This window comes from Sciurus vulgaris (assembly GCF_902686455.1).
Source record: "Sciurus vulgaris genome assembly, chromosome: 1".
In the NCBI taxonomy this organism is placed as follows: domain Eukaryota; kingdom Metazoa; phylum Chordata; class Mammalia; order Rodentia; family Sciuridae; genus Sciurus; species Sciurus vulgaris.
This window is the reverse complement of record NC_136461.1, coordinates 144,102,120-144,118,685: the sequence shown is the minus strand read 5'-3', so window position 1 is coordinate 144,118,685 and position 16,566 is coordinate 144,102,120. Positions and strand designations below refer to the sequence as shown.

The 16,566-nt window shown below is 34.4% G+C and overlaps 1 protein-coding gene across 1 annotated transcript in view; it reads right to left on the bottom strand.

Annotated features, from left to right (window-relative positions):
* The window catches only part of CSPP1 (centrosome and spindle pole associated protein 1), a 145,123-nt gene that overhangs the window by 101,216 nt on the left and 27,341 nt on the right, over window positions 1-16,566 (bottom strand). Inside the window, 3 exon segments of the mRNA XM_079101798.1 lie at window positions 49-147; window positions 1,264-1,344; window positions 5,753-5,856. Coding sequence (XP_078957924.1) covers window positions 49-147; window positions 1,264-1,344; window positions 5,753-5,856 — 284 coding nt within the window.

The following is a 16,566-nucleotide window of genomic DNA, read 5'->3' as shown; positions in this document are numbered from 1 at the left end:
AAATATTCAGCAAGTGGTATTAAAATTTTATTTTAAAAACAAACCTACCTCAGTATTCTTTTCTAACTGTTTAAACTTTTCAATGCATTCTTCCTTATCCCTGAGAAACTGATTGTATTCTTTGTTGCGTTCAAGTTTCAATCTTTCCTTAAATTAGAAATCAAAAGGCAACATTAACTTCAACTTCAGGAAAAAGGATCTCAATGTCAAATCAGAATCATACAAATCAAAGCTTTTACCCAGAATCAAGCTTTACTAATAATTTCAAGAACAGAAATCACTGCAAGGAAAAAGCAGAAAAAGGTATGACCACCATTGCAGCTCTTCAGGTTTCTCTTGCCACATACACGTGGCTACATGTTTTGGTCCACTAGCACATGAGGTCTTTAAAAGAGAACGGATTTGTTCTAGTTATGAAACATCTCCACTTTATATTCCAGTACTTACAGAGCTTGGATGACATTCCAAAGAGGCATGTCCCATAAATCCATAGATTCCAGGTTTGTTCACCAAAACCAAGCTTAGCCAAACCAGGTACATTCTGCTGAAAGCATTCATATTCCCCAATCCATCCCTGAAACACTTATGGCTAACTATTTCCTTCCCAAGGTTAAAAAATGGCTCTCATTATATTTTAAACAAAATAATAATAATAATAAGATTATACAGACACTAAATTACTACAATGAAAATGTTCTGTTGAAACAAGAGTATGTTACATCAAGAAATTTTCTTGAATGTTAAAGGACACTAGATCTGTCTTCTGGAACATATTATCTGTCCATTTCGTCTTATAGACTATTTCAACCTTAGGAATTGAATCTGTAAAAGAGGTACAGAGTGCTTTATCTTTTCACCTCTAAAAAATATGGACATGTTGTCAAGCAACCGAAATATACGTTCAAATAGCTCCGACCCATACGCATTCATTTCACTTCTGTAACTTAGGACCAACTCTGTAAATCAGAAACCAATACTTAAAAAAAAAAAAAAAAAAATTCTGAATATTCAATTAAGTATAATCAAATAAGAAAAAAATTAAAGAAATATATCACATTACATGGTTATAAATGTAATGTTCAAAACACTTTTTAAACAGCACAACTAGAGAGAGACTCCATAGATTTTTTTTTTTTAAAGAAACGCACTCAAATTTGTAAAAATCATGTGATCTTCTGTTTGCAGTAACTTAGGAATATGTTGTCTCACGATTCTGATGCCTCAAAAAACTGCTACCAACAGTAATTACTCCTATTCACCTACCTTAGCAGATAACCTCTCACCAATAGGAAGAGAAACTCCCAGAGTAGATGGATCTGTTTCACCCGTGGATAGAAAATTTTTCTGTATATATACACATTAAAAAAATATATTACCCAATTGCCTTTTCAAATGTTTCATAAATGTCTTTATATTCTACATTCTAATCTATTACATTATACAAGCAAAAGAATGAAATGGAGATGAAAACAGAAATTATAAATCTATAGAATTCATACCAAAAGTTATTGGAAAAAAAGAGAATTTTCTTCCAATCAACAAATCCCTAAAAAAAAAATAGAATCCACCATTTCTAAACAATAGATATAAATGGTTAAAGTATAAAAAATACTTTTACAATTTATATTCTTCTAAGCATATATTCTTCATTTTCAATGCTCTACTGTTCTTTTGTACTTAAGGCAAATTTTAAACTTCCTCACAAATATCTTTACCCATGTCCACAATATTTATTTTTTCTATTTTCCTAAAATTGAAAAAGACCTACTCAACTGACAAAAGATAAAAACTATAAACATTTGGTTTTTTTTAAATTTAATTTTAGTTGTCAATGTAGGCTTTTTATTTCATTTATTTACATGTGGTGCTAAGGATTGAACCAAGGGCCTCACACATGCCAGGCAAGCGTTCTGCCACTGAGCCACAACTCCAGCCCCTAAACATCTTTATGTGTTCCTACACTCTTGTTCATTAAGTATTTAAGTGAGGCAGTATAACAGAACCTTAGACTGGGAAGCAAAAGACCCAAGTCTCTACAACTAGCCCCAACACTCATTATCTCTGTAACATTGAATAAGTCAGCTAACTTCTCTGACAGATTTCTTCCATAAATGAGAATGGCTCCTGCCCTGCCTACCTACCGAAGTTGGTATAAGTATCCAGGAGGCTTAAAAATGTAAAATTTCTGTAACTATAATAAAGCAAATACAAGCAATAATAAAAAATGAACACAATCCCAAACTTACTGATACTGCTACTTTGCAGTCAAGGTAAAATAAGTTACTCAACTCCTCAGTTTTTTCATAGGTAAAACAGGGATATTATCTACTCACCAGGTCATGAAGATTAAATCAATCAAGGTTTGTTAGCATGCCTGCTTTTATTTATTCATTAAACAATATCATCCAACTAATACTTTCCAGGGACTATTTTAGGTGATAGGGAGGATAACCATTAAGTCTATGTTCCCTCTACTAAAGAGATTTTACAGTTCAATTAGGAAAACAGACATTTAAACAAATAATGACAAAGACAATGTCTGATATAATAGCATTATATTCAAAACATGGGAACAGAGTTTAAACAGTGATTAATAAAGTTTCATTAAATGTGAACTTACAAATGTGCAGTGCTATAAAAGTTCACTTGAAAGTGGACTGTACAAAGCTTTTTTGTCAAAGAAAACAGTAAGACACCCGACCAGACTCAAGTCAGTTTACCTCCAACATACCTAAACACACTATAAATGTAATCATTCATAAATGCACACACACACAAAAAAAAACATGTTCTGAATTCCCAAGCTGGAAAGACAACTATAAATCCTCACTCCTGATCCAGGCCCATAATCCCAGCAACTTCAGAGGCTGAAACAGGAGGTCAGCAAGGCAGGAGGATCACAGAGCAGGAGGATTGCAAAGTCAAGACCAGCCTAAGCAATTTAGGCAGACACTCGGCAACTCAGCAAGACCCTATCTCAAAATAAAAAATAAAAAGAACTAGGGATGTAGCTCAGTTAAAAGCATCCCTGGGTTCAAATCCCAGGACAAAAAAAAAATTTTTTTTTAATTCACTCTTTCATAGGGCAATTCCTACCTCTCAACACAAGTCTACAATGTTTATAATTTTCAATAAAATGAAAAATAAATAAATAAGGACAACATTGTTTTCCAAAAAGCTGAATTTTAGTCATTCCCTCATTCATTTGATAAATAGTAAGTGCTACTATGTGCCCAAACTCTGATACATTTGGGAATTTGCGAGACATCAGTATATCAGATGGTCATACTTCCTGTAACCAAAAAAATATATATATATCAAAAATATTTTGATAGCTCAGACATCTAGGGAATGAGAGTGAGAAGAATAGAAATGAGTTCCAGATAGGCTGGGACCTGAAAGATATATGCCATGCTATGGAATTTGAACTTTTTTTTCCCTGAAGTCAATGAAGAGACACTGATATATTTAAATCAGTAAATAATAGGATCATTCTGAAGGGCTGGAGTTGTAGCTCAGTGGTAGAGCACTTGCCTAGCACATGTGAGGCACTGGATTCCATTCTCAGCACCACATAAAAATAAATAAAATAAAGCTATTGTGTCCATCTACACCTAAAAATATTTTTGAATAAAAGGATCATTCTGAAAACCAGCACGGAGAATGGACTAAGAATTAGGGCAACAAAATCAAGCTAATAAGCTATACACCTGGGTGCAGTGGTGCATGCCTGTAATCCCAGCAGCTCAGGAGGCTTAGGAAGGAGGATCACAAGTTCAAAGCTAGTCTCAGCAAAAGCAAGGTGCTAAGACTCAGTGAGACCCTGTCTCTAAATGAAATACAGAATAGGACTGGGGATGTGGTTCAGTGGGCAAGTGACCCTGATTCAATCCCCAGTATAACCCCCCACAAAAAAAAAAAAAAAAAAAAAAGAAGTTATACAGTAGTAATTTAAAACAACAAGAGTCTCTAACACATAGAACTAACTGTGCTACAACACAGTTATCATACTTCCCAAAGGCTACTTAAGGAAGTATATTGCTTTGCCAATTCCTACCATACGTAAATTAAAAACACTGCCTTCCAATATGGTCCTATCTACCTACATCATCATTTTTCACTACTCTGAAAAAGAACTGTGTTCTGATCCATTCAAACTAGTAAATCTAGTATGTCTCAATCATACAAACCTAAAGTCTATCCTCTAGCCCTTCTTACTTCCATATTTTATGTCAAAAAAGCTTTCTCTCCTTCTTTCTTTTGATTGTCCAAATTCTACCTATCTTGTAATAACTTACTAAATAATATCTCCCACTTTGAGGTCTTTCCTTCTCTTGTAGTTACTACTTTCTGAATTGTATGAATATTCTCTCCATTAGATTTTAAACCCCTTGAAGAAAGACAGGATCCATACCAATACACCTTCATGATGAGCAATTTAAAAATGTTAGCTGAGTGGCAAATGAATGTGTGAGATGATCTTTAAAAATAGTTTTGAAAAAAAATAGTTTTGAAAAACTATAAAATTGCTTCTCTTTGTTTTCCAATATAAATTTATAAATGCAATCCAGTTTTGGGCACAAAAATATCAAGCAATTCAAATCCTGATACTACAAAGTTAAAAACATTTTCAAGTATCTTGACTATTCTATTACTCTTACTGTAATTATCATAATTTGGTTAACAAAACTATCATGCTGAAAACACATGAACTTTCAATCGCTGCAGAATATTATAAAGGAAGCATAAAAAAACAATAAAACAAATGCCAAGCAGGAATCAAAAGTAATGATTATATTAATGAGAAATTTTGATGTGTAGACTGTCATCTTGCGAAACTAAAAGCAAAGATACAAAATGGGACCATTCAAAAGTCTTAAAATCATGAAGTTGTTTTTCTAATTGGTTTGAATCATACCAATGCAGATGATTGCAAGCTACTAACAAAATTAAAAGAGAACATTTTGCAGGTAACCCTACCTTTCTTTTTGCTTGTGTAATTCCCTAAAGTCAAGAGAAACAAATCATTGATAAATTGTATTCAAAGTCCATTCTCTCCATATGCAAATTATAATCAATAAGACACCACTTATACATTTTTTATTACCTAAAAGTAAACTGCATTCTAAAACTTAATGAAAAAAATTAGTTTAGCTATTAATTTTAAAAATAGACCTAAAATAAGATTTTTGCTAAATAAATCATTAAATCATAAAGCAAGGATTTCAGCAGTTAATAAATAAGTTAAATCAAATTTTATAAGCTTAGCTCATAGGAAAATAATTAGCAACCAGAATTCCACATATTATTTTAATACATGGTTGGGGGGAATTAAGGCTTTGGAAAGCATAAGTAGTCTTCTTTAAACCATGATAACTTTACAGAAAACATGACTAACCAGAGTTTAACGATTTCATTTAAAATTAGAACCCATTGCCCTAGTCCAAGAGGCTTAGAGTCTGCTACTTATTGCTTCCCCAACCCCAGGTGCTGGGGGAATCAAACATAGGACCTCTCACATGCTAAGCACACATTTTACCACTGAGCTATTAAGAAAAGCCTGTATTATTCCATGGCATAAATTGCCAGCATCATTTTTCTCTCTACCAAAGTCATGTATCACCTAACTTTGACCATATTACCTTACTGGATACCACTGAAAACCAACATACATGACTAATACTTTACAAAAATAAATTTAAAAATATGAATTCTGAAACATAAGATTCAATTCATTAATGGAACTCATTACCTGAGTAAGATAACGTCTATAATCTTGCCTCAATTCTTCTTTCAACTTATGTTTCTTCCGTTCATAATCTTCCCCAAGTGGTAAACTTAATCCATAATCAATTCCTAGAAAGAAAATAATTTCTTACATAATATAGTTCATTTTTAGACATATTTCAATGACATTTATCTCCTATATCAAAGCAAAGTAAGAAAAAACATAGTTATGTTGATGCTGAGACTAGGAACGGGAAAAGTTTATGTAAAATGTTTCAACGGGTAATACACAGAAATAATGAAAAATATAATTTCTATGAACCCTTACTACCCTGTTCTCTTGCCCCCCACAAAAACCAACATTATGTTTCTTCTGTCTCCTTTTGAGATTTTTCTATGCATTTACAAAAAAAAAAACTTTTATGTTATTGCATATACATTTATGTGTGTGTGTGTTATATTTACTCTTCCCATTCAAATGATGCTGCACAGTTAAGCATCTTGCTTTTTCAAGGACAGAAAAAATTAAAACAAAGAAAAACTAATTACCTCTTCACTCAATTTTACTTCAATCTTCATAGAAATAAATACCTACAATCTTAATATGTCTGTTTCTCAGTCTGGGAAGACTAATAATTTGTTTAACAAACAAGAATATCTTTATTATAACATATTCCTGAGAAAAATTATGAGAGCTAGGTAGGTGTTGCTTAGGATAAAGTTTCAATTAAAATTTTGAAGTTAAGCCACCAGTTCTAACTTCACATAATTTTTTATTGTGGTAAAATTTATATAATAAGAATCTATCATATTCTTCTAAGCATACAATTCAATGGCAATAAGTACATATATTCACAAGGGTGTACAATTATCACCACTATTCACTTCCAGAACTTTTTACCATCCCAAAAAGAAATGGTATGATAAAAAAAAAGATGTTAATTTTTGAAGAAAACCTCCATTGTGAATAGTGTTCCTCTTCATAAAATTCAAAAATTAAATTACATGTTGAGATAATGACAATGGTGATGAGTGTACAATTTGTAAATATACTAAAAACTACTGGTTTGTATACTTTATGGTAAACTTTGCAATACGTGAATTATATCTCAATAGAGATGTTTAAAAATCATACTTTTCAAATAGTGAATAGTAAAATACTATGTCAAGAACCACAGATATCAAGTGAGTATTCGGATTTCTAAAGTCTCTTCCCCTTTTTTAGTACTTCTATATATATGTACTACTATAGTATTTAAAAACTATAATTTCTAAACAATAAAAAATGTATAGTACTATAAGCACTATAGACAAAATAAATGATTGCAATTTATAAACTGCTATAAAAGTCACCATTTTTGTGCCTTATTCTTCAAAATGCAGCTAAATGATGGGAACTTATCAAGCATATGTCATATCACTGCTTTATTACATCACTGAAATACTTGGGCTGGGTGAAAGCCAAAGTAGTATAAATGTACATGGATGTCTATTTATTTTTACTGAACACAAAATTCCACTCCCCACTATAAGCACTGTGGAATTCTCTTGATAAATACTTCTGGCCTGTTTAACTCCTTGGTAATAAGTATAATAGAGTATTCCTTAGAGAAACTTCTACCACATGCTCCCAACTCTACAAAAGAATCTAAAGCATTCTATATGCTTGGAATTTTATATCATCTTAGAAAGGAACTCTTTCCTCACAAAGGAATCTAAACAGAAGTTAAGCCTAAGGAGAAAAGGAGTTTTGAGTCTCACATTCTGAATAAAGTATCACATATGACAGCAAACTATAAGATCCACAAAGGTAAGGTTCATGCTTTACTCAATTTTATAATGCCAGGCACACAGCTTGTGCCCAAGAAATGTTCATCAAATCAATGTGTAAATGAATACATAAATGAATGCCTGAGCAAAAAGTAATGGGATGGTTCATTCCCGGGTCTCAGCACCAAAAAAAAAAAAAAAATAATAATGGGAAAAGGGGCGGGAATGAAGTGGAGAACACACTATTCTCAATATTGTGTTCCTGCTTTTGGCAGTCTGACTGAAGAGAGAGGAGAAATAGTAATTAGTAAACAGAGTTAAATATCTAGTCACACAAGGTCACAATGAATATTCTGTGTCAAGGAGAGACAGACAACAATGCTGCAAGGATGTTATATCCCAACAGGCTCAAGCAATTTACAGCTTTGTGTAAAGTCACATGTTGAAGAAGGATTTTTATCAGTGTTTTCATTTCTACTTGGTGGGTTTACATGGAAAAACGGAAAAAAAAAAAAAAAAGAAACCATGATTCATTTTCATTTATAAATTACTGTTCATATTAAGTTTGATTTTATCAAGAGTGTATGTTTTTTACTATTGATTTAAATGGCATTTATAATAAATTGTCTTGGGACAAGTAACCATGTATAATGCTCCTGGAATTATCTATAATTTTATTGATTTAAGGTTTAGTCAACAGAAAACACTAACTTTTTAATTCTTATTTGTGTCACCTTGAACCAAAATTTTTACAGCACTGGAGGCAGCTCATAAAAATTAAGAACTGTAAGGAACAATTTAAATAGCCTTATATTTAACTATGAATTAACAATGGCATTTTAATTGACTTAATGAGCTAAGACCATGATGAGACTTACTTATTCAGTTGTTATCTTCTGATGTTTCTAGTGGCAAGTAAATGATTAGTGTCATTTTAGGGTCATTTGAAGTGATGTCACTTCATCAGGTAAACATCAATGACCCTAAGAAGGTTAACATGATGTTTCAGGATTATAACTAGAAGCATTTAGTTTCTCCAGCAATTGTGGGTTAAATAAAACATTTAAAATTAAAGCATATAATCTTTTTAAAAGTAATTTATCTTCTAACAAAATATTTGTAATGAACACTCTAAAACAAATTACTACAGAATATTTACCTTCTTTTTTAATAGTTATATTCCATGATAATACCATCAGAAAGTACTATGTAAAAACAATCAAAACACAAATTGTAGGAAATAATAATAGGCCTCTACATAAGCACATGATTTATAAAGAGATGTGACTAACTGAGGAGAACATGCACTCTCATAAACATCATATTATTTTAAGGACCCATCTGACTCATACAAACTGAAAAAAAAAAAAAAAAAAGAATGTCTGGGATTTCATTATGAATATGCTGAAAGAGTGCTAATTAAAAGTTTAAAAGTAAACTAAAAATTAGTGAAAACTTCAATAACTTCCTTTACTTTATAAAACCTGTTTTTATAAACACTGCAACTTTTACCTTAGCCTAAATTTTAGAGGTACATAAATTTTGGTGCTGTTGTTTTCTAATATTACTTTTAAATTACAACAATGTGATTTTTTTTCCTTCCTGATAATTCTTTCTTTCCCAGATCTCCAGGAATTATATTGAACATGATTTTTTTAAAGCATACCATATAATTCCTAGAATAAAATCTCCTTATCTTACTTTGGCACTTTATAATATTTCTTTATACTCTTTTGCAGATTTATAAAATAACAGCTCAAGACATGAAAAATCTAAAGAACTGTGGAGCCTGAAATACTGATCAATGGCATTTTGATTTAAAAGAAATATTGTCTAGAAATGTCCCCATCTAAAAATGCCTAGGGACTTAAGATACAGAAGATAGAATTTCTGGAGTACACAAAACTTAGAGGTGAAAAGGAACCACAAAAAAATTGGCAACAGCAGTAAATGGAGAGTCCCTAAGACCACCCCCAATTTTCAGTGATAGGCAAACAGGATGAGGAAGTCACTGTACTCTCTGTAAAGATACAAAGCAAAATTATCAAAGGGAAAAAACACATAGGGCAAAGTCCAGAAGAAACTAGGTGCAAGCTTCCAAAAATTCTTCCTCAATAGTCACATAGGACACACTTAACTCCTTTGGCCACAGGTTGTGACAAAGTTTTTGTCTACTAAGGAAGCTTATTAGAGAATCCGTTTTACTGGACTGGTCACATAGGCATCCTCCTGTATACAGTGTTTCAAGTCTCCAAACTCCCCAGGAGAAAAATATGTGTTCAGCATAAACCATAAGATTTGTACAAACAGTTTTAGACACAATGCACCATTATCATTTAATGAACATTTTATATCAGTGTAGGGAACTGTTTACTAGCTAAGTTCCAGGCTCAGGCCAACCTTGTGGGCAGGTCTTCCTAAGGATAGGCAGTTCCATATCTACTATATTAACAATTTTCTGTACAAGGAAGAACTAATAAAGTCCTGAAAGTCAAGAAAATAAAATATTTCAAGAAAATGTCTAGCGGCTAAATAAAGGAAATAATGAAAAAGGTGAGATTTAAGAACTGAACATTGAGTGTAGTTCTGTTAGGGGCTATTACTGACCTTGAACTTTGTGGGTAAGCAATATAAAAGAAAGCCTGAGGAGGAAGAGAGTTGAAGTGAGAGGAAGTGGAATTATAAAAACAGACTACTCTGTTAACAAGTTTTGTGATAGAGGAGAACCAAAAAATTTAGCCTGAGGAACATAAAAGATTTTTTTTATAAAACAAGTATAGTAATGGTTGTATTCTGATATAAAGGATCCTACTAGTAGAGAGGGGGAAAATTGTATGATTCAGAGGAGAGGGCAAACTAATAAAGTGAAATTTTAAGTAAAAAGGACTATTGTAGAAATGGAAAGATTGATCTAAGGCACAAATATAATTCATCAATGTAAGTGAAGGCAAAGCAGAATTTATAGGTATAAATGTGGGCTGCCTGAAAGATGTAAGGGGAAGAGATAATTTTTTAATTCTTTAAAAAAAAAAAAAATCTAAGGGCTTCTACTTTCCCAATGGAATAAAAAGCAAAACCATTGGGGAGGGTATATGCTAGAGCTGAAGAGACCAAAACAAACAAACAAACATACACACATACATACATACATACATACATACCTACATAAATAAAGAAAGAAACGAACTAGAATGGTGGGGTGGTACATGGATTAGGGAAATGCAGTAAAACTACCCAGCAGCATTAGGTCCCACTTGAAGTTGGTAGTAACTGCTTTAACATAAGAAGAGTTACACAGCTATATGTTTTCTCCACCAAAATTCAGCTACAGAGGTGCTGGCTAACATGAGACACAAAATAGGATTTAATTAGAGGATATCTTGCCAAGCAAATAACAGGAAAAGAGGCAAGAAACATGAGTGCAAAAGAGAGTAAATACTGGACTACAAAATTCAGGCTGCATAAAAAGGGAAATGATGAAAGGGTAGAATGTCATTGAAAGAGGTAGAATCAAAGAACTGTAGATCCTAGTAGGGTCAATTATTAAGACTCAAACACGTTTTAAGGCAAGGTTCAAGAGAGAATGAGTCCAAAAAGTAGGAAATGATCATCAAAGAGTAAGATACATGCAACTTTAATTACATAGGTCTAGAATAGGACCACTGGCATGGATAGGTGGGTAAGGAAGAGCAGAGGACAATATCATATAATGAAAGGAGGTCGAAAAAGTAAATAAGTACAAAAATCTTAAAGGATTAAGGAGTGCTTAAAGTCATTCAATTTTTTTAAATGGGCAAAAGACTTGGAAGAGCATTTTATAAAAGAGAAAAAAAGCCTTTGGAGACTAAATAACTGCATTGAGAAAGTAGTGGATGCAAAAGTCTGGCATTGTGAATTTCAAACAGTTGGATTATAGGGAGAAGGAAAAGCATAATGGCCTGGAAGTCACAAAAAGGAAAAAGCATGACATCTACTCTATAGGTATAAGTAAGAATCTAGCACAGCATCTGACACATAGTAAGCACTTAATATGTTAGCTGATAGTAATAGCAAGAAAAACACTAGCAGTAGCAGAAACAAAAGTAGAAACAACTGAACAGAGAGTTTTAATATGATTTTTATTGACTTGTCAAACTTTAGGATTCTTAAATTATCCTGCTGGTTTCTCTTGTCACAGGTACAGGTACCAATAAATCTACATTTTCTGGCAAATCACAAAATACCTACTCATTTTGAGAGCTTCCCACAGTGTTTTTAGTCAGCTTTTTTGCTGCTGTGACCAAAAGACCTGAGAAGACGATTTTTAGAGGAGAAAAAGTTTATTAGGAGTTCATGGTTTCAGGTCTCAGTCCACAGATAGCAAACTCCATTGCTCTGTGCCTAACGTAAGGCAGAACATCATGGCAGAAGAGTATGGTAGAGCAAAGCACCTGGGGACATGGCATCAGGACACAGAGAGAACTCCACTCAATAAGGACAAAATAAAAGCCCCAAAGGCACACTGCTGGTGACCTACCTCCTCCAGTCACACCCTACCAGCCAACAGTTACTACCCAGTTAATACATTCAAGTAAACCAGTATACTAATTAAGTATAAGGCTCTCATAACCCAATCATCTAACCTCTGAACTTTGTTATTTCTCACACATGAATTTTTGGGAGACACAATATCTAAACCATAAACATAGTGAAAAGCAAAGAAAACTGCCTTCTACAAGTCTAATTTTTTAAAACTGACAAATAATACAGTAAAACCTTACACATAGTATTCAATGAGTTTCCATACACTCAGCTAACTACAACCCAGATAGAGACTCCCAGTACCTCAGAATGTACATTTATGCCTCTTCTCCCATCAATATCCTCTCCAGGGTTAAAAAGTATTCAGATTTCTATCAATGCTATTCCTATTCTTGGACATCAAAAAGAATCATGGTTTATACTCTCTCACATCTTGCTTCTTTCACTCAATAGGTGTGCGATTCATCCACACAGGTGGGCACAGCAGCGGCTAATCTTTTGAATGTCTATGTAGTAGTCCATTGTGTGAATACCTCACAATTTTTATCTATCCTACTGTGAACAGACACATGAGTTGTTTCCTTCTGTTGGGGGCAGAGATATACTATTATGAACAAAGCTCTATTGACATTTTTATACTTATCTTTTGGTGGACACATGCATGATTTCTCTTGTCTACATACCTAGGAGTGGAACTGTTAAGCCACTGGACAATTTCACAGGATTCTGTACACATTGCCAGTTTTTCAAAGTTATTCCATTATACATTTCCACCAGTAATCAATATCGTCAGTTCATTCACATTACTCATGATCTATGTATTTTAGGAGTCCTTTAAGTCTTAAGACATTCTACTGGTATGCAATGGAGTCTTCACTATAGTTTTAATCAACATTTTCCTAATGATAATGATGATGAGCACCTTTTCAAAAACATGTGAATCTCCATAGCTACAAAATGCCTATCCAAGTCATTTGCACAAATTTTAAATGAAACTTTTTCCTATTAATCTGTGAAAGATGCACACACTGACACAGACGCACACACACATATCCTTCATAAAAACTGCAAATATGTTTTACTGTACCATGGCTGCCTTTTCACATTCTTAAATATCTTTGAGTAGCAGTTCTTAATTTTAATGAAGTCCATTTAATCAAACTTCTCCTTTATGGTTAGCACTTTTCAAGTCCTATTTATGAAACCTTACGAATACCCTACCTGCTTACAAGGCCCTGAAGACATTCTTCTATGTTTTCCCTAAGAGCTATTCAGTGTTAGGTTTACATTTAGGTCAATGATCCCTTCTGAATTAACAATGCATATAATATGAGATAACGGTTGATTTTTGTTTTGTTGTATGATGGCCATCTCATTAATTTCAGAATCATTTATTGAAAAGACCATCCTTTTCCCACTAAATTGCAGAGGCACCTATATCATATATCATGGCTACATTTAAATGGATCTGTTTCTGTGCCCTTTGTTCTATTTCAATAGTCTCTATCGCAAACCTTATGCCCAAACTATCTCAACTATTATCAGTTTATATAAATCCTGACATCTAACACTAACTCCTCTAACTTTGTTCCTTTTCTCCACAACTGTCAGGGCTTCCAGGTATTTTTTATTCCCAAATAAATCAGCTTAATAAGAAGCCTATTAGTACTGCATTGGATCTACAGAAATAAGAGGAGAAATGACAATCTTAATATCTTAGTCAATATACTGAATCTTAAAATCCATGAAAATTATCTCTCTCCACTTATTCAGGCTTCTTAAAATATTCTCAGCAAAGTTTTGTACTGTCCTAATTTTGTTAGATTTATTCTTAAGTATTTGGTATTTCCGATACAATTGTAAATGTTTTCAAAATCATTTTTTTCTTTCATCTCCTCTCATTGCTTTGCACATCTTTAAAAACAAGAGGTTTACTAATGATGGAAACTAGGAATATAAATGTGAATACCTCTGTATGTGTAAGTGTGTAAGTGTGTGTGTGTGTATGTGTATAGTTGGATATCAAACCCAGGGCTAGACAAGTACTCTACCACTAGCCATATTCCCAGTCCTCAATTTCATTTTCTAATTGTTTGTTGCTACCATATTGAAATACAAATTAATTTACATAACCTTATATCTGGTAATCTTGTAAAACTGACCACTAATTCTAATGGTTTGTAGATTCTTTTTGATTTTCTACCTAAACAATCATGTAATCTGCAAACAATGATACTCTTTCGCTACTTTTCCAAATGTTATACCTTTTTTTACTGTCTTATTGTACTAATTATTACTTCTGGTAAAATGTTTTTAAAAATAAATGACAAAAGATAACTTTGTATTGTTCCTAAATTAAAAAAAAAAGAAATCAAAATTTTACAGTTATGATAATAAAACAGGGGCTTCTGAGCTATACTTTATCAGATTAAAAAGTTTAGTACCGAATTTTATCAAATACTTTTTTGGCATTTATCAATAATTACATGATTTTTTGCCTTTGTTAAGATGATAAATTACATAGATTTGACTTTCAAATATTACATGAATCTTGCATTCCTGAATAAAGTTCATCTGAACAACATGCACAGTTCTTCTTGCTTTGGATGATAATGCAGGACTATAAAACTCACCAAGCAAGATGAAATTGTATAACAATGGGAAAACTGCAATTTTTCTGTGACTTCCACAAATGTTTATCAAAACATTAAGAACTCTCACCATGGGGATGCAAATTAGTGCAGCCACTCTGGAAAGCAGTGTGGAGATTCCTTAGAAAACTTGGAATGGACCGACCATTTGACCCAGCTATCCCACTCCTCGGCCTATACCCAAAGGACTTCAAATCAGCATACTACAGAGATACAGCCACATCAATGTTCATAGCTGCTCAATTCACTATAGCCAGATTGTGGAACCAACCTAGATGTCCTTCAATTGATGAATGGATAAAGAAACTGTAATACACACACACACACACACACACACACACACAAACAATGGAATATTACGTCGCCATAAAGAATGATAAAATTATGGCATCTGCAGGCAAATGGATGAAATTGGAGAATATCATGCTAAGTGGAGATAAGCCAATCTCAAAAAACCAAAGGGTGAATGATCTCCCTGATAAGCGGATGATGACACATAATGGGGGGGGTGGGAGGGGTTAGTGTTAGGGTTAGGGTTAGGGAGGGGGACAAGAATGGAGGAAGGAAGGACTGTATAGAGGGAAAAGAGGGGTGGGAGGAGTGGGGGGAAGGGAAAAATAACAGAATGAATCAAACATTACCCTATGAAAATTTATGATTGGACTTCCCCAAGCAGCCCAGCCCCCTCCGGCAGGAAGCGCCTCTCTACGCTAGCTTCTTGGGGCAGACCGCCCAGTGTGAGCCTCTCGACGCAGAGCCAGCCACAAGTCCCCAAGCCAGCGGAGACCTCCGACCTGTAAGCAGCTTCTGGGACCAGGGCTGGGCAGCCAGAGACCTCTCCAGGCAGCCTTGCTCCCCTCCAGCTGCAGGCTTTTTCCACGGGGCGATCCAAGATGGCGGACTAGAGGGTGACTGCATCTCCAGTCGCTCCAGAACCCAGGATTCAAGAAGGGGAGGCATTGAGAGACTCGGACTAAAATAGAACCACGGGGTGAGTCTCCCCCACCCAGTGAAGCTCAGCTGGGCAGCAGGCCCTGATTCGAGCGGCTTATTAGAGTAGGACAGGGCAGATAGAGTCTCCCCCAGGAAGCTCTATGCACTCTGGCGGTGGGCTCCTCCCACAGGGACAGATTCTCCAGCCTCACGGAGCAGGCCCCCCAGTGAGAGCCTTTCTGCACAGAAGCAGCGCGGCCAACTCCGGCAGGAAGCGCCTCTCTAGGCTAGTTTTTTGGGGCAGACCGCCCAGTGACAGCCTGTCTACACAGAGCCAGCCACAAGTCCCCAAGCCAGTGGAGACCTCCGACCTGCAAGCAGCCTCTGAGACCAGGGCTGGGTGGCAAGAGACCTCTCCAGGTCTCTCTCCCTGGAACCAGTAGCGGGCAAGGGGCAGCGTTCTTCGGAAGCAATACATTATCAAGTTAATCCAAGACTTCAGGCTACTGAAGGCTGGTAGGTGATACACTGGAAATCTACAGGGACACTATAATACAATAGAGGAAATCTACAATATCACAGAGTCCCACTGACATCTGACCAATATGAAAAAACAAGGGAAGAAAATGTCCGAAACAAACCTAGATACTATATCAATAAAGCCCAATGACAGCACAGCAGAAGAAATGTCAGAAAGGGAGTTCAGAATTTACATAATTAAAACAATCAGGGAAGCAAACGAAGAGATGAAAGAACAAATGCAGGCATTAAATGAACGCACCAATCAACAGTTAAAAGAACAAATAAGAGAAGCAAAAGAGCATTTCAATAAAGAGTTAGAGATACTGAAAAAAAACCCAACAGAAATCCTTGAAATGAAGGAAACAATAAACCAAGTTAAAAACTCCATAGAAAGCATAACCAATAGGATAGATCACCTGGAAGACAGAACCTCAGATACTGA